Source organism: Protopterus annectens, chromosome 14.part0 (genome assembly GCF_019279795.1).
Source record: "Protopterus annectens isolate FY-2018-M chromosome 14.part0, PAN1.0, whole genome shotgun sequence".
Lineage (NCBI taxonomy): Eukaryota > Metazoa > Chordata > Ceratodontiformes > Protopteridae > Protopterus > Protopterus annectens.
In genome coordinates this window covers 269,609,981-269,629,869 of record NC_056748.1, presented here as the reverse complement: position 1 = coordinate 269,629,869, position 19,889 = coordinate 269,609,981, and the positions used below count along the sequence as shown (strand labels likewise).

Sequence of the window (19,889 nt, the reverse complement as noted above, 5' to 3'; positions counted from 1 at the left end):
ATAATGCCGTCAGAACAGCCGATGACCGGAGTTCATAAAAAGCGCAAGGAAAAAGAAAAGGACAGGCATCCAAGGTCCAAAACCGACAAAGCCTCTTCTAGGTCAGTCGCCGGTTCTCAGTGAGGCGCTTTCGCAGCCCCTGACACCCGCTACCTCCGACTCCCACGTGGAGACAGCTAGGCCTCTGGATACTCAAGGTATTGGGCCTTCGGAAACTAATCCCTCAGATGGGTCCGGAGCCGCTGAGCAGGCATCGGCTTCTGAGGGTGTTTTCAGACCTACACAACTTTATATCAAGCCAACTTCAGCATCAAAGACAAAAAGACTAAGACAGTTTTAAAGACAAAGAAACGAGTACAGCACTCTCCAGGACAGACTTCCATGCCTAAGAAACAGATGCTCAAAATGGCCGAAGACCTAATTACTTTGATCAGGGGTTCCCATCCCCCTCCTGATAAGAGGCCTAGGCAAGACACTGAATATGATTCCTCTGATGAGGTTTCCATTTCTTCTGACTCCTCTTCAGAACAGGGATACTCTGTTCCTCCCTATGAGGATTCTGATGCTGAAGAATCTATTCCTTCAGCTACTCCTCCTGAGGATTACTCATTTGGGGAAACCTTGCATACCATGAGGGAGCATTTTCACTGGGAGAGCCAAGATTATTCTGATTCTAAGAAAAGGCTCAGAGACTTTCTTTTACTACCTCAGCACAGACCTCTTGCTATTCCTCCTGTTCTAGACATTGTAGATGATGTATTTTCAGAGTCCAGCCTGTCTCCAGACTCTTTACCTCCTGCACCTGTTAAGCCAGACAGATACTACAGGGTTCCAGATTCTCAAAAATTACTATATAAAAACCATGCAGCTGACCCAGAAACTATTTCACAGGGTCCCACAGGGGTCAAGGCTGCTACTGCAAAAAACCCTGTCCCCTCAGATAGAGATTCTAGGGCACTGGACAGATGGAGCAAAAAAGTTTACACTTCTGCTACCTTGGCTGTAAGGGCTTTAAATTGTCAATTTCATATGCTTAAATATCAGCAATATTTAATGTCTATGTTAAAACAGAAAATGTTGACAAATTCTGAATGTTCTGAGAACAAGGAATTGCAGGATTTATTGCATGCAGCTGAACAAGTGGGAAAACATACTTTGCAATGTGGTTATGATTCACTGGAGGCCTCTTGCAGGGCCGCTGTAACAGGCTCTGTCATTAGAAGGCATGCTTGGTTAAAGGAACAGACTCTGCCTGATCATGTTAAAGCAAAATTATTGGATGCTCCATTACAGCATGAGACTTTGTTTGGTGTTAAGGCAGAAGAGGTGTTAAAGAAAATGGAGGATAAAGCTAAATCTATGCAGATAGTAAAGGATTTCTTACAGGTGCAGCCACCCAGATTTAGCAGGAAATGGCCTTCTAAAATTGGTCCTTTCCCATGTCAGATGGGCCACAGAGACAGATACAGACACCCTAGAGGCAGACAACAGCCCCAGGGCTCATACAGGCCCAAACAGTAGGGTGCTTCTACCTCCAAAAGCGGAGAAGACAAAACACAGCCATATAGGAAACAGTCCCAATGACTTCCCTCTGCCAATGCCAAGCATTTATCTTTTGGCAGTACCCTTGGGGGGGAAACTAGCACTTTTTTCACAAAATTGGCACAATTACCCAGAACAAATGGGTCTTAAATATAGTCTGTCAGGGCTACAGGTTCCACTTTCAAACCCTTCCAAAGGCAAAAGGTATGCCAGACCTGCCACACAATCAGTGGGCAGAGGCACAAAACCAAGTTTCATTTCTCATGGGCATGAGGGCTATTCAGCCAGTGCCACGACAAGAGCAGGGACAAGGATTTTACTCAAGACTTTTCTTAGTACCAAGAATGGACAAAGCATGGAGACCAATTCTGGACCTGTCTATTCTAAATACTTTTCTGGACATTCCGAAATTTATAATGTTGACTCTGCAACAGCTTCTGCCCATGCTGGGCAAAAAGGCTTGGCTTGTAACTTTGGACCTCAAAAAGGCATACCTGCATGTCCCAATCAGACAATCTTGCAGAAGATACCTCAGATTCATAGCTGGCTCAATGCACTACCAATTCTCTGCACTGCCCTTTGGCTTATCTACTGCACCCAGAGTCTTCACAAAATGCCTGGCACCAGTAATTGCATTTTGCAGACAAAGAGGAATTCAAGTATATCCTTACTTGGACGACTGCCTTATTCAAGCAGAGAACGAGTACATTCTTCTAAAGCATCTGGCGTTTGTAAAAAGATTACTAATTTGTCTAGGGTACACAGTAAACGAAAATAAATCAAAACTAGTACCCTCTCAAGAGATAATATTCCTGGGTGCAAGCCTAAATACAACTGCCCAGATGGCTTATCTCACGCCAGACAAACAAAGGCAACTGACTTCTTACTTCGAAAACATGGCAACAAAGACCCAGTTATCTGCAAGAAAAATTCTGCAGGCTCTGGGCTACATGGCCTCCTGCATTCTGCTAATTCCATATGCAAGACTGCATATGAGGAAATTACAATGGTACCTAAAAAGTGTTTGGACTCACAGCCTGGAATCATTAATTTCACTCATTCCCTGCCTGCAACAGGAGTTTCGATGGTGGGCACAGGCCTGTCACCACAAGGGACAGTCATTCACTTTACCCACAGCCAGGCAAACAATAACAACAGATGCATTTGTCTGGGGGGCCCACATGGCAGGAAAATGTATTCAGGGCACATGGCCCCCAAGCCAAAGGCATCTACACATCAATCAAAAAGAGATGCTAGCTGTACAAAATGCCCTGACAGCCTTCAAGGACCTACTCCATCCAGGACAGCTGCTGATAAAGACGAACAACACCACAGTCATGTGGTACATAAACAAGCAGGGGGGCACACATTCCTACCCCCTCTGCAGACAAGCCATGATTTTGTGGAACACAGCATTGACTTACCAAGTACACCTGCAAGCACAATTCCTGCCAGGAAAAACAAATGCTTTGGCAGATGAACTAAGCAGAAACCTCATGGACCCTCACGAGTGGAAACTAGATCCACAAATCTTCAGCATGATAACAAGAGAATAGGGACGCCCAGACATAGATCTTTTGGCCTCCCCTCACAACTGCCAACTTCAGAGATTCTGCACAAGGACTTATCACAAACAAGCATGGAAAGTGGATGCTCTGTCATTCAGCTGAAACAACCTTACAGTATATGCCTTTCCTCCACTGCCTCTCCTCCCCAAGGTACTTCTAAAGGTCAGATAAGAGAAGCCACAAATGATTCTGATTGCCCCGGATTGGCCTCGCCAACACTGGTACCCAATCCTAAGGAGCTTGTCCCAAGACTCAGCCTGGACATTGCCTCAAATTCCTCATTTACTGACCCAACAAAGCAATCATATCCTGCACAGCCAACTCAGAACTCTAAATCTAGCTGCATGGCGGATACTGTGACCATTCAGAATACACCTCTCTCTAAAGCGGTTATGGATGTCATTTTGGAGGCCAGGAGGCCCAGCACCAGAAAATCTTATGCAGAAAAATGGAAGAGATTCTGTGCTTGGAACCAGGCACAAGGAATTGACACACTTGTTCCAAATATTCCTCAGATTTTACAATATCTAACTGAGATGCTGGACAAAGGCCTATCCTTCTCATCAATTAAGATCCATGCCTCTGCCATTTCAGCTCATTACAATACAGACCTGCCTATTTTTTCATATCCATTGCTTAGGCAGTTCCCCAGGGGGGCCAAAAACATAAGACCTCCAAGGAGAGCACCAGTACCTGCATGGGACCTCAATTTTGTCTTGGAAAAACTCACACTGCTCCTTTTGAGCCAGCCAATACAGCTGAGATAAAATTCTTATCATGGAAAACAGCTCTGCTCCTAGCAATAACTTCAGCAAGAAGAGTCTCAGAGTTACAGGCATTAATGGCTGTGGAAACATTTATTATCTTCCATCCGGACAGGGTTTCTCTGAGGACAAACCCAACATTTATGCCTAAGGTAGTGTCCAGTGTGGCTCTTAACCAAACCATTCATTTGCCTACTTTTTACCCAAATGACGCAGAACAAAGGGGAGAAACGTCTGCATTCTTTGGACATACACAGACAGCAACACTTCTACTTGGACAAAACTAAAGCTTTCAGAAAGACTGAGCAACTTTTAGTGGCATATGCTGCAGGATCACAAGGAAAGGCTATCTCAAAGCAGAAAACCTATCTCAAAGCAGACTATTTCAAAATGGATAGGACACTGCATTCATTTCTGCTATTCACAACATGGTAAATCAGTGCCTAAGGGCATTAGACCACATTCTACCAGGGCAGCAGCCACCTCAGCAGCCTTCCTCAGAGGGGTACCAACCAAGGATATTTTGGAGGCTGCAACTTGGACTTCAGTGCACACTTTTACTAAGCACTACCACTTGCCTCTTTACTCTAAATCCAGAGCAGGCTTTGCCACTGCAGACTTGCAGGGCCTTATAGCCACTCCTAATTCTATTTAGACCCAGCCGCCCAACAACAGATTTGGGATTCAACCCAAGTGTAATGACTGCAACAGTGAAACACGATGAACATAGTACAGTTGTGTACCTACCATAAATGTAGATGTTCGAGTGTATTCACTGTTGCAGTCCAGGTTACCCACCTACCATCCCCCTTTCTTTGCTGGGACTTATCTGTACTTCTCTATCCTATACAACCCATGTGGTATATTTGCTTGCAGATGAAGGTATTGTTTATTTTAGTGCATGCTTTTATTAGCAATGTTTTTCAGCCTACCCTTTTGGGGGCACCTGACATCTGGGGCAAGAAAAACTGAAGAAAATGGCGTTGGCTGCATCGTTTATACCCCTGGCACACTGACGTCAGGGAAGAGGCGACAGCAACTGACACCGGACCAAGACTTTGGAATTCAGGCTGACTGCAGGTAGCCTGCCAGCAGGATAACCCAAGTGTAATGACTGCAACAGTGAATACACTCAAACATCTACATTTATGGTAGGTACACAACTGTACTTTCTGTGCTTTGCCCTTTGGCCTCTGTACTCCCCAGGGGTCTTGACCAAATGGCTTGCTCCTGTGATTGCTTTTTGCAGATTGAGAGGAATACAGATTTGCCTTATTTGGGCAACCTGCCCATTCACGCCTCCTTTCCAGCGATTTTATTTCAGCATCTAGACTTAACTATTCGCTTCCCGCAAAGCATGGGGTTTACTGTAAACTTCCAAAAATCACTCCTGACTCCTTCTCAGGATCATGTTTTTCTAGGGTTCAGGATCCAGACTGTTCCAGTGCTGGCATCAGTGCCTCCTCCCAAGGCTTTAACTCTGATTGCTTGATTTCAGTCCCTTCTTCCTTTGACTTACATTACAGCCAGGGAGTTTCTAAAGGCTTTGGGTTACTCTGGGTTACATGGCTTCCACCATTCCTATGCTTCCTGTGGCCAAGCCCTGTATGAGAAAGCTTGCAGGGCCTTTCAGAATTCTCACAGACAATACCACAGTGATGTGGTACATCAACAAGCAAGGGGGACAAGATCTTATTTCTGTGTAGACTATTTCTTCATGTTTGGGATCTAGCTGTCCAGTATCAGGTGACTCTTCAGATGGTTTATATTCCTTCAGATCAGAACATAGTGGCAGATTCTCTGAGCAGGTCCTTAACACAGTCCCACAAGTGGATGCTTCACAGGGATGTGTTTCTGGACATTGTTCACCAGTGGGTACTCTTCAAGTAGATCTATTGCCTCCCCTTTGAACAGACAGCTTCCTGTCTTTTGCACCCAAGTCCCATGTCCTCTGGCTTGGAAGGGGGTGTTTCTTTATGCCTTCTCTCCCCTTCCTCTCATTCTAGAGGACCTGCTCAAAATAAAACAGGATGCTCCCAAAATCTTGCTGGTGACTCCCTTTTGCTTCAGACAGCATTGGCTCTCTCTTTGTCTCCATTTAGCCAACGGGAATCATCACAAGTTACGTCACAGGGTGGACCTAATCACAAAAGATAAGGGATCTGCCATCCATCCCCACCAGTCCACTCTTCGGCTGACAGTGTGGGTGATAGGGTTCTGATCCCTTTCAGACACCTTTTTTCTGGGGATGCGCTTCAAGTTCTGCAGGAGGCCGGGAAACCCACTACTAGGAAATATTACTTCTCCAGATGTGTGAGTTTTTCTCTCTGGTGTCTTTCTTGTAACTTGGATCCACTTATTGTGGAGGTTCCCTTCATTCTCTGTTATTTGTGTGAATTGCTCAGTGCTGGGTTGACATATTCTTCTGTTAAGGCCCACCTGTCAGCTATTTCTGATTGTCTGCCTTTGACTCCCCCTTTGGCTTCTAGATTTGAGGCCTAACAGTTTCTTAAAGGCATCCTTCACATTAGGTTTCCCAGGAAGCCTTTTCCTCCTTCCTGGGACCTTAATTTTGTTTTAGAAAAATTGACTCCGGTTCCTTTTGAGCCTGCAGCTTCAGCTTACTTACAGCATTGTTCCTGGAAGACTGTACTTTTGGCTCTTACCTCTGCCAGATGGGTGTCTGAACTGCAAACCCTTATGGCTGTTCCTCCTTTTTTGTTTTTTATAAGGACAGGGTGTTTCTTCTTACTAATCCTTCTTTTATGGCCAAGATGGTTAATGAGTTTTCTCTAAATCAGTCTATTCATTTGTCACTTTTTCCCCTTCCGCACAATCTGCTACTGACAATGTTCCTATCACCTTGGATTTGCATACACAGCTCAGATGTTATTTGGATACACCCAAAGCCATTTGTAAATCTGAGCAGGTCTTTGTTTCCTTTCACCCTAGGTCATTAGGTTTGGCTGTTTCCAAGCAAACCATTTCTTCTTGGATAACTAAAGCCATTTATTTTTGTTATTCCTTTCATGGGAAGAGCCTTCCTCCTTCTGTTAAGGCTCATTCTGCTAGGGCTATAGCCTCTTGTGGTATTTTGTTTCCAACTGTTTGGATACTAATTATATTCATGAGACAGCCACTTGTACTTCTTTGCATACTTTTACCAAGCACTATAAGTTGAATGCGATTTCTAGGGCCAGAGCTGGTTTTATCAGGGCTACTCTTCATAGCTTTCTTGAGGGCTCAGCTGGCCTTTCCTCTTCCCAACTTTCTTCCTGAGGTTTTATACTCTCCATATTGTGAAGAATACTGCAACAGTGATATGGAAGAACATAGTACAGTTGTATAAAATCTTACCATAACAGTAGATGTCGTCTTTACAGTTGCAGTATATTCCCTCCTTCACTCCTCCCCGGATCCTTTTCTCCTTCTGAATGTATCCTTGGACTGTCATTCCTACTGGGCATTTTCAGTTCTGAGGATGGTACATCAGGATGTCATCTTTATGCCCTATGCCATGCATGGGGAGCATACAGGTGACGTACAGCATACGCATTACTACCTAAAGGCTTTGGTATACCGGATGGACATCGGGCTGCCGTTGGCAGGGGATCCCTATTGTAAAGAATATTGCAACAGTGAAGAGGTCATCTACTATTTTACACAACTGTACTTTGTCTGGATCTGTGGAAGGCATCCCCCGAGGGTTAAAACGTTGCAGTCCTCCATTCATATGGCACAAAGCTTATCTGGAAGGTATGGTTAAATAGAGATTTTAGTGGGCTTGAAAGGTTGTGATTTAGGAGACATCCTGGGTATTATCAGGGACTATCAAAGCAATGTTTTGGCTTTAGAGTGCAATGAGGGCCTGCTCCCTAGAGATAGTTGGTGGAGAAATTATGTGGTTGTATTTTTTTTTTGGGGGGGGGGTGATGGAGGTTACAGTTAGTGAGAAGTTTACCAACCAGCAGATTTGCCATTTCCTCTGGCTCCATATAGTTGGTTCCATTCACCATTAGTTTGGCACATAGTTGGGAGTTTCCTTTTAGGTTGCAGACATAGTTGAAGAAAGCATACAGATCTAATTTATTGGGCATTGTCTGTACTCCTAGAAGGTTGCTATCTATCAGGTCAATACCTTCCCTACAGTCTTTCAAACCCCCTCTGAAAGACTTCCTAGCTAAAATTGGTCTCTGTTCTTGCTCAAAACCAGTATAAACATTATTGCTAAATGTAAATGAAGCTTTTCATCATTATGCCTCCTTTACTCTCCCTTCTTTACTCACTTTCCTATTTGTATCAAATTCTGTTTCCTGACTTTATCTCTAAATATACCATAAGCCTGTTTTGCCCCTCATTTCATATTGCAACTCCTGTTTGAATTAACTACCTACCTTACCTTTAATATCTGTACAAACTGTCTAAAATTTCTCCAGATATTAAATGATTGTCATATAACTTGTATTAATTCGTAACCACTGTTTTTATATTGTGTCTAACTTGTTATAATTACTTAAACTGCAGATGTTTTTGTTTTATTTTTTGAAGATTGTAAAATTATTGCTAATTTGGAACTTTTCTCATCGGGCCTCCTCTGAAAATGGGCTTCTACCCAGTTGGACTTTCCCAGTAATCAAATGTCAAATAAATAAGTAAACAATAAATGTTTGCATGAGAGTGTCCAGGGATCTACAGATATGTTACTGCCCCCATGTCTCAGTAAGGCAAAAAGAGCAAATTGAAGGAAGCTCTGCCTCAGCAATTTTAAATTATAAAACAAGCAAACATGAAAAAGTAACATCCCAGAGTGCTAACATTGAATGACTCAAGGTAGTAGTCCTAGCTCAAGTATGAGTTGGAAGAGCATTGACCTCTGCAACTGCTTGAATTAAAGGATCACTACAGGCCAAGATGTTGTACACAGTCCAAACCTACCAGTACCACAATAACTACTTATTACTAATTTTAATGTTTTCCCTAACCCTGAATGCCCTCATGGAGCAGGCATGTTGCTGTGATTTAGTTTTCTTGGAAAATGTTTTTTTCCCATAATACTCTTTGATTGTGCAGATGATGAGTTTACAGTTCCCTGCTTTGCACTGTCAGATCACAGTCCCATTTAGTTAGAATTTGAGCTGTTACAAATGTCATCGGCCTTGAGAATTCTCAGTTAAAATGTCAGTCTATTTGTGCTCTGACTCTTATCTATATGTTTCCAACATATGTGTTACACCATTTGTGAAATATTTTTGAAATGGGATAAAGAAATACCCAAGATAACTTAGCCTTTTAAAAATGTAACATTTTTTCAGTTTCAGGTCCTTTTTTCCTTTCCTAACTCAGCCATAGTGTTATATTTTTACTTGCAAAGTTCAACTAATTCGTGAAGTTGCTGTCAATGGTTGTCAGGTTTGTTCACCTTCAGACTATGAAAGGTTAAACAGGATTATGGCCCTATGTCATCCCTTTGCACAAAGATTGAGCATCCACTGATCCAGAAAATTATAGACCCATCAGCCTAACTAGCCTGATCTGCAAGGCCATGGAGTGGGTTGTCATGGACCTCATTAACACAGACATTGGCAAATTCCAGTCACTTGTTCCAACACAGTTTGGTTTTGTCAAGAGGAAGTCATGCCTGTAAATTTGGTTGACTTCTTTAAGACAGTCACCAAGGCCATAGACAAGTGGAAGATGGACCACACCACCTACCTTGACCTGGCCAAGGCCTTCGATACTATTCTCCACTCAGGTGTAATAGATAAACTCTCTCAACTAGGCATCAATCCATATGTTACCAGATGGGTAGCAAACCGGCTTACTGATAGAACCCACCTTGTCAAAATAGGGGAAGCCACCTGAAGTAGTAGACTCGTAACAAGCGGTGTACCCCAGGGATCAGTCTTGGGGCCTCTGCTGTTTGGGATATACTTCAGAGGTGCAGGCCAAATCTAGTGGGCTATCGCTGACCAAGTTTGCAGATGACTGCAAGCTGGGTGCTGTCATCAATTCCCCTAGTGATGTGGACATCCTCCAAGAGGGTCTCACCCAAACAAGTGACTGGCGCCAGAAACATGGCCTCAGACTGAATGCCAAAAAATCCATCACCATCCCTTTTTGGGAGAATGATGTCCCCAAAAATTATCACATTGATAATAAGGCACTAACCACGCAATCAGTCATGAGGGACTTAGGAACCCAGGTTGATAGCAAACTGACTTTTGACCACCATATTGCTTCCGTTGTATGGAAAGCTTTCTACATGGCCCACCTCATTAGTAAGGGTATCTCATATAGGGACAAGATGGTTATAACATCCCTGTATTCTTCCCTTATAAGACCGATTATTGAATACGGTGCCCCTTTCGGCACGTACCTCGTAAAGCACGTGCAGCAGCTGGAGAGACCACAGAGATTCTTCACCCGGAGAATCCAGGGCCTCAAATATTTACCCTGTACAGATAGGGTAAAAGCCCTGTCCCTCTACTCCATCTCCTACAGACTCCTCAGAGGTGACCTCTGTCTGGCATACAAAGCAATCTCCTAAACCCCGCCTTGATGGGACTGCTGCATATTTGCAAGACAAACTCCACTCGAGTAACCTGCACGCAAGACCTCAACCTGGTCTGTGACATCAATAGGATTTGTTGGCGTGACAGATTGTGTCCCAGAGACTCCCCCTTTTATGGAATAGACTTCCTCTCCACGTAAAGCAGATTGCCTCTTTAAACCTTTTTAAGCGCAACCTGGATAACTGGATGGGGAACAGAAAATACACTCCTGGGATTTCAACTATGTCCCTGCTGGACAGTGGCATAGGGTGCTGACTTGTTGGAACATGGGCTAAATTCTTGGCTAGACTTGTAAGGGCCTCAGGGCAAATAGCCTAGTTACTTCCTATTTGTGACTTTCGGCTTTTCCCGGTTAGGGGTCGCCACAGCGGAACTCTGGTCCGCTAATGATTGGCAGTTGATTTTTATATACTGGCTTGCCAGGCCTGACGCACAACCTTCAACGAAGGTACGCCCATTCATGCATGTCTCCACGCAGAAGACGCTCTAGCTGAGAATCGAACCAGACAGCGTCTTACTGTGAGGCGACAACGCTACCGCAGCACCACCACCGCCGCGCTAGTAGCCTAGTTACTTCCTATGATCCTATGAAAAGGAAAGAAATGGAGCTGTATGTGACAGTATATGGTGAAAGAATTGTGAATTTTTTTTTTAAAAACAAGGAACATCTTTATTAAATTATCACGCATGACATAGGCAATCATACATTTATATAAATGAAAACAAACCATATTGACATTATTTTAGTTGCAAACATAATATATCACAAACCATGTTGACGTAATTGTAGTTGCAAACATTATACATCACTTATAATCTATCCAGTCATTGTCAGTCAAACATTACGTAGCTCATTCAAATCCTGCCTTCTTTTAAACCTTGTTCTTCCTCTGCATGCATTGTTCTGGCAATTCCCATTTTTTCTTATGTAATTTGCTCCTACCCTTTTCTAATGATCCCAAGTCCAGTTGTTTTTTTCTATTACTATATTCACTACTTTTAGTAAAGTTGGTTTAGACTTTGATTTTCTTTTCCAAAAAATACCTGTGTAATTACTTCCAAGCAAAGATACTAAATTTTCTAGACTTTGTTGCAAATTTGGGAAATATGCATATATCCCCCATTGTTTCTTTGTGAATTGTTTATCCAGTCTCCGTTCCCAATCCTTTCTAACCTAGTCTGATTGATCCTTGTAGTTATTGTGCAACATGTTGTGTGCTCTATTCCTTTTTTAACAGCAGTTTCTGTTCTTGATTGTACAAAAACTCTACCTGTGCTGGTCTTTTGCTTAGTTTCTCTTTGCTTATAACTGATATCAGTCCTTGACAGGGAAGGCAATCTCTATCCTGCAGTCCAAATAAATTCTTGGCCTCTTCACATTCTGTTACCTTCATCTCTTTAATTATTTGCTCCCAGTTTCTTGGTTCTTTTACCACTTTTCTACAATAAATTCCAGCCCCCTCTTGCCTATTGTCTATATCCCTAGTTGCAGTCATCCTTATCGACAGAATCTCCTTTCTCCATTCCCATGTTGGCTTAGTTCTTAGAATGTTTTTTGCTACTTTATAAATATAATATTCTGCATGGTTATTCTTATTCTCCTTATGGATCTGTGTCCAAAATCCCAGTCTCACCTTATTTTTTGAGCCTTCCCCCTGTTTCATCATTATCATCCCTTTCTATTTTGAAATATAGGTTTCTGCTTATGCTATATACAGGAGCCTTAACTGTGTAATTCTGAAATGCCCCTTCAAATCAGGTAATCCCAAACTGCCTTGTTCACTTGGGATAATCAGTTTATCCCACTTGACTGTTGCAGTCTCCTCCCAGATAAAATCTTTCATCTGTTTATTAATTGCTATCCACAACATTTCCTCTGGTTGATAAAAATATGCCTGACCTGTGCATAAAGCTAAAGGCACTAAAAACATTTCAACTGATTGCATCTTGCTATCCATATCCATAAAACAGAGCTTCCAGTTTTCTCAGTTCTTGTATTATATTTTGTTTAGTCTCTTCCCACATATCTTTAGCTGCCACACCAGAATCCTTTTTACTCCATACTCCTAAGTACTTCATTTTATCATGTCCCCATAAATATGGATATTGCTGAAGCAGTTTGTGTGTGGGCACATAATTTACAGCTATTGCTTTTATTTTAGATTCCTTAATTTTGTACCTCAAAAAAAGATTTGAAACTGCCTCAAGATGTTCCACAACACTGTAATGTCCTTTTCTGGGTTATCACATATAAAACATCATCTGCAAACAAAGCCAGCTTTTCTTGACTACCATACCAATTATATCCCAGAATTTCTGAGTCTCTTATTTTCTTTGCCAGTGGTTCTAAATGTAGTGGAAATAACAAAGGGGAAAGAGGATGCTCCTACCTGGTTCCTCTGCTCAAATAGAAATTATCAGAGAGGAATCCACCCACTTTAATTTTTGCCTCCAATCCCTTGTAATTAGCCTTATAATTTTATCAGGGAATGCAAATGCTTCTATTGCCCTGCTGATAAACTCCCACGTTACTCTGTCAAATACTTTCTGTGCATCAAGACCCACCAACAACAGTGATGTTTTCATATATTCAGATTCCCTCTGGATCATCAATGTTCTGTTAATGTCAAATGCTTGCCTCCCTTCCACAAAAACACATTGATCCATGTCTTTCAATTTTGGCATCACATTTACTATTCCTTTAGCCATTATAGACATAAATACTTTGTAGTCATGGTTTAGGATTGAAATGGGCCTGTATGAAGCTGGATCTAATTGGTCCTTACCCTTTTTAGGTATTACAGCCATCACCACTTTTTTTCCAGGAAGTTGGTGCTTCTCCACCTGTTAAAATAATGTTAAACAAAACCTTTCAGATTTTTCAGTTTTTACCTCCTAGCTTTCAAACTTCAACAGGAATACCATCTGTTTCTGGGGACTTTTCTGTTGATTGTTTTATCTCATCTCCTCCAGTCCTATTAGTAATTGTATCTCATCTACCTCAACCCTTGGCATATTTAATTCCTCCATAAACATTTCCATTTGTACATTTTCTTTACCTCATTATTTCTCCATTTTATTCAACTTTCATAAAATTTCCAAAATAGTTCTAGTACCTCTACAGGATCTCTTGTGATCTTCCTTGTTATAGGCTCCCTATGCTCGGCGACGACCCTTTCTACTTTCTGTTGCCTGAGTCGTCGTGTTATACGTTTTTGTACTCTGGCATTATTATCAAGAACAGTTGCTTAACAGCAGTCTTTCTAAACTCATACATATTACTAAGGTAATCCTTTATTTTCTGCTTAGCAGTCTGCAATTCCTCCTGTTCTTGTTCTGTAAGATTTAAGATTTCCCCTCTTCTGAACTACTTTAATATTTTTCAGTCCCTGTAAATAATTCTTCTTGCTTCTTAACCATATCTCTCTTTCTTTTATTTCCACCCTTTTAAACTCCACTTTAATTTTATCCTACTTCTTAGCTATATTTTCAGAAGAAATTTCTGTCTTCTCTAATAACTCCTGAATAATTTCTACTGCTGATTCCTTAAATTCCTCTCTTTTCAACAGATAGGTGGAAAAGCTCCAATATCTCATTTTTATTTTAATTATTGGTGCATGATGTGAAATAGTTATTGGATGTGTATCAAAACTTTCAATTAAGTGCACATGTTTCTGTGAAATGTAAATTCTGTCTAGCCTAGCCCAGCTTTTGTATCTTGGGGAATAATATGTGAATTCACTCCAAACTCCTACTAAATTCACATCTTCCATGCCAAATATTTTCATAAATGTCTTCAAAAACCTAACCTCCTTTGTTATGTTTTTCCTTCTGAACCCCCTAGACGCAGTTTCCCTACTGCAAATCAAATTCCAATCCCCACCTGTACATAATATTCCCTGCTAAAAACTGGTTATTGCTCCCAGAAGTTTAAGTTCCTTTACAGCAGTTTTAGGTAGAATATAAGTACATGTCAATGTAATCCTCCTCCCTTGCCAGTAGCCCCTTAGTACTACATATCTACCATTGTTATCTTTTTTATCCTCTTCTATCACTATTGCAACTTCTCTTACAATTAATATAAGTACTTCTCTTTCCCTTTGTCCCAAGTATTCCATTGAATAACCATCCTGAAAACCTTTCTTTATCAAATTTACATGTTCGTTTTTTTCCAGATGTGTTTTCTGTAGCATAGCTGTTTGCACACCACATCTTTACTACAGTTCATTGCACTTTCTGTTTTATATATATTTGTGAGACCATTAAAATTTAAAGACAATATTGAAAGGCTCATTATGTTAAAAAGTTATTTCCACCTTTTATTTATAACAGTTTTTTAAGTATCTAGTTCCAGCTTTTGTGTTAGATGCACACACTAAATGTGTTGCAGGTTGACCTTTTACAAGGTTGTTTTTTGTCATATCCATTTGAGCCTATGTCACATCTTACAAAACTTTTTGTTTTATTGAAAGCCCTCAAAAAAAAAAAGTTAAGTTCTTGCTGACAATCATATGATTAATTATATTTACCTAATAATAATTTGTTTAGTCAGGTACTTGTATTTAGGTTTTCTTCCATTTGCTTTTAAAGCTATAACATTAATTCCATTTTTGGCATGCAACAGTGGCTAATTTGGCAGACCCATTAAAACTAAGAGTAGATGTACTTTTCCAGATTATGGTGATTATCTTCCTTGACACTGCTAATAGCATCCAAGTGATACTGTGTTGGATTTTTATTTGTAGGAATTAGAACATTCATAAATTAATATCATAGATCAAATATCAAAGATTCTGTAAGTGTACATGTATCAGACCACATCACTCTAAAGAAAGATTGAATATCTTCACAATATTTAACATTTTTCACATTTTAAAAATATGTAGTAGCAATCTGCTTTCAAAGCTGTATTACATTTCCAGCATACCACTTTGTTGATTTTAAACATCTTTCTGATTTTAAATGGGGTAACGTATACTCTGTGATGATATTTTAGAGTAAAGGAGGTTTGACTTATGTATTTTAAAATAAGTCCTTGGTTTCATTATTATTAATGAAGATTAATGAAACCCCAGTATTTATTGCTGAATTTGATATTAGATTTAATCTAATTAAAATGGTGCATATTTTTATCAGTTGATAATACATTTACATTAAGCCAGTCAAACCAATATACAAAATTACTTATTTTTAATTTAACATCTTATGACTATTACTATCAAAAGACCTATTTATATTTGCTATGGGAAATAAAGTAAATGACCATTTTTATTAAAAGAGTTTTTGGAGAGAACATGTCTAAATGATTTTAATATCAAGTTAATATATTTTCATTTTCTTAATATGTTTGGTGTAGCATTGATATAATTTTTGATTACCCACAACATTTTATTTACAATATCTAAATAAGAAGGAATTGGTTTAAGATCTGACTTATCACATATACATATGTGAATCTTTTTTCACTGAGTGTCATATATATTATCTATCCATAGCAGGATAGTTTTAAAATACTCATACAGTTGCATAGTTTTCTACATTTACAAACCCAGAAACTCCCTTATTCCATGGTCTGATATGGTTTTCTTTGTGTTTGTTTTCCTTAGTAAAATACTTTTTGATATGATATGCACAGTAATGCAGTAACAAGTGAGACGAATATTAAGATTTCATTCAGCCCCAGCAAGGTGTTTACTGACAAAAATGACTAGAATAAAAATCCCACAGAGTGCTAGAAGCTGCTTAGTCATACTTTTTTTCTCAAAAGTTTTTATTAATTTAATATATATATACAATGAAAGGATGGTAATTCAAAGACATCATATAATATTACATAACATCAAAACCATATTATACATCTAGAGTATTCTAATTCATCCATATCAATTTTCTTGATATTTTAATATCAACATTTCAAGACTATCCCAACAACTGTGTATCTTCATACTATTTGAAGATCTTAAATTAATCACTTCTCTTTTAATTTTTACAGAAAATTGTGTTAAAATTCAAAAATTCTCTAAACATAGGAATTGTATTTGTTTTTCAATCTCATGTAATAACTTTTCTAGCTATTGCTAAGAGGCTGCAAAACATTTTATATTGTTTAGTATTTACAGTCAGTGGAACTAGAACATTCATTGATATTGTTGACATTAATAAATTACAATTATCTGACAACAGACCTTTAAAAACCGATTATATTTTCCCAATAGTAACAACTTTTCCGAATCCATAAACACATGTACCCAATCAGCTTTTAATTCCTTATAACATCTCCAGCAGATCGATGAGACAGAGTTACTAAACTTAGAAATCTTATGTGGAGTAATAAATGCTATAGTTTTGATGGAATGCTGCTTCTTAATATTCTTTTTACCTTACCCAGACCTATCATCTTTAGACTTTTTACCCCAAGTGAGTTGAAGGATGTTGACGATTATTGAGTCAGATTGCATTTCTAGCTAAGTTGTTCATCTTTCATTGCTGCAGCATAAAGGATTCTTGGTGATTGTCCTTTGAGATGCACTTAACCCTCTGCAGGGAAACTGAATTGAAACTGCTGACTGTTCTTCTATACCTGGCAGAGCTGGACTGTATACCTCATCTTAAACATTTTCATAACCAGGTTGAAATTTTGTTTTGTTAAGCAGGCTCTTGATGTAATCCATGGGAAACTGCACACTCCTACCCATTGTCTTTTTCAGACAGCACCCAGGTCATGAGCAGTCTTTAAATCCTCTTGACATTCTCTGTAATTTTAAAACTTTATGATGAATTAATTTAATAGATTTGTACTGACTCCGGTGTTGATGTAGTCTGCTCTGTCTCTTTCTGCTAGTGGATTCTTCTTAAGTAGTAGTGGCATTTCTTTCTTTCCTCTGAAAACTGACTGGATCCATACTGCCCACGTCTTCATTTAATCCATGATGTTTTTCAGCATTATCTATTTTTAGTTGTAAACTTTTGTACCATAAGAAATGCTTCTCACTTTCATTACTTACAGTTCAAAAAGTGAGAACTAAGAATAGATTTTTTTCTGAAAAAAAGAATCTCCAAATAATAAGATTGATGTTGCAATGTCAGAATGTTCTCGTAGTTCTTTGTGGTGCAGTTTATACTCCTCATTAAGGGCCTATTTTGTATTATCTTCCCCATTGTTTTAAAGCTTTCAGTGTCTGTAACTACCTCCTGTAGCCTCATGGTGAGGGAGTGGAGACAAGCCTGGATAGCCTGGAATTTTTTATTGTTATTACCACCTTAAGCATTGGAGGTCTTTTGTCCAGAACAACTAGTGCTATAATTCCTGTTCATAGGTAGGTACAAGGCTATCCAGCCCAAGGGCTTACGTAAGCCTAGCCAGCAAGGTACCATAGCTTATGCCACCCAAGAAAGTTATTTTCCTGTACCACTGTCCAGCAGAAACACAGAAGTGATCCCCGGGGTGTATTTCCCATCCACTCATCAAGATTTTTCTTGAAGAGTGCTACTGAAGAACTTTGCTTGACATAGATGGGTAGCTTGTTCCAGAGTATAGGAAGTCTCTGGGACAGGAATCTATCCCTCCAGCGTGTCCTGTTTTTTGTGGTGACAAGGTTTAGGTCCCTAGAGCATGTAGCTTGGAGCGATTGGGATTTCTTTAGGTGTAGCATGTCCAACAGCTCTGGGTTTGACATAGCTTTATATGTTAGGCAGAGATCACCTCTGAGTAGGCAATATGCTGCGGAGTAAAGCTGGAGTTTTTTGAGGTGGTCAGTGTAGGGCATTTGTTTGAGGCCAGTAATCCTCTTTGTGAGGTACTTCTGTGGCCTTTCCAGCTGCTGCAGATGTCTTGTGAGGTACATTCCAAAAGGGGCGTTGTACTCTATAATGGGTCTAATTAGTGACGAGTAGAGGGGAACAATTACCTCATTTTTCCTGGATGAGAACCCTTTTATGATGAGGTGTGCCATGTAGAAGGACTTCCTGACTACTGTGGCGATGTGCCTATCAAAGGAGAGACTACTGTCCACCTGGGTCCCAAGGTCTCATCACTCATTCGGTGTTAAGTAGATTGCTGCCTATGTGGTAGTTCATGGGTACAGGTTAAACTGGTTAATAAAGTTACTGGATTAGCATGGCAGTGCAGGCTTGCCAGTACATCTCGGAGAAGACACCAAAACTGATGCTTCTGTTTTTTTGCTGTTTCAGAGTCGGCCTGCTGCTAATCAATAATTTATGCTTTGTACAGAAATTTTGTATTTTTTAATATCTAATTGCATATTTATTTTATGTCGCATGTGATATGAGATGCTGAAAGTCTGTGGAGATTTCCCTATTGGTGTAGAAATAAGATGTCCTGTCAAAGTGCCAGCAGCTGGTGGTTGTTAATGAGCTTCAGTCAAGTTTCATTACTCATTCCTCTGGCATTGTCATACACCTTTTTGTGTTATACAAATTTAATAACCGATTGAGGTAAGATTTACAGTAACACTATATGTGTAATTTCTGCATTGTGCAGACTTATTACAACTGACAAGACATGCTTTGGAGAGTTGTAATGCACATTTAATTGTGTTTAATATGAAAAGATGTTTAAATAATTTTAAGCACCAACAGTTCAGTTTCTCACATGTACTCCAGTGGCAGTATCTAAGTAACTATTGTGTAGCTTCATGCATGTATATAAAATTAAAATATCAAAACAGTTTCTTTGAATAGCAGTGCTCGAAGTCCCGACATGTAAAATAGCCAATCATATCCGATAGCTTCCTGTCTGTTCAGATAGATCATCCATTCTGATATCTAATCAGATTTTTCCCAAAAATGTGTTTTTAGTTTGCAGAAATTGGATAAAATGGAAGAATACTTATCATTTGTATCTTACTTATTTATTACAGATAACACGAGACAGACTTGAACAAGATATCCAGTTGGCCACAACAGAATCAGAGCTGTATTATTACAGAGGAGTGTGAATCCATTCTGCTGCAAAAATGTGTGTTTATTTGTCTGTGTGATTTGATAAATGTATTTCTGATAAGGCTAACATTAGACTGCAATACTTTAATTGTTGATTGTAGATCAGAATGGGATGATGCATTTCTGCTGGCAGAGATTTTAGCAACATTCATTCACACCAGATTGTATTATGCCTGTCACTCTGACATAATTGATCAACTAACAAATAAACACTACACTTTAATTATGTGTGTCTTCCATCAGTTCACCCTCAAAGTGGATATTAACACATTTGATAGTTGGATGGCTATTTTAATAAGAGTGAATATTATAATTTTTAAATTTTACAAATGCCAGTGTGGCCATTTAAGTAAGAAGTTGACTGAAGAAGACTTCTTTGCAAAGATAAGTAACTGTACCTTTGTCAAAACCTTGCATTCTGCCGACGTTGTGTGAGGAAGAGAGGTGTAAATTATGTTTCCATGCCATACATTCTGCATTTG

At 39.7% G+C, this 19,889-nt stretch overlaps 1 protein-coding gene across 4 annotated transcripts in view; it reads left to right on the top strand.

Moving 5' to 3' along the window:
* Positions 1–19,630, top strand: part of SFXN4 (sideroflexin 4) — a 645,242-nt gene extending 625,612 nt beyond the window's left edge. For 3 of the 4 annotated variants that reach the window (XM_044055982.1, XM_044055979.1, XM_044055980.1), the window contains one exon: positions 19,326–19,630. In XM_044055982.1, the coding sequence (XP_043911917.1) occupies positions 19,326–19,403 (78 nt within the window). In that variant the 3' untranslated portion in view covers positions 19,404–19,630. The remainder of the gene's footprint in view (positions 1–19,325) is intronic. The other variant, XM_044055981.1, reaches the window with a different exon arrangement.
* Positions 19,631–19,889: the final 259 nt, after the last annotated feature.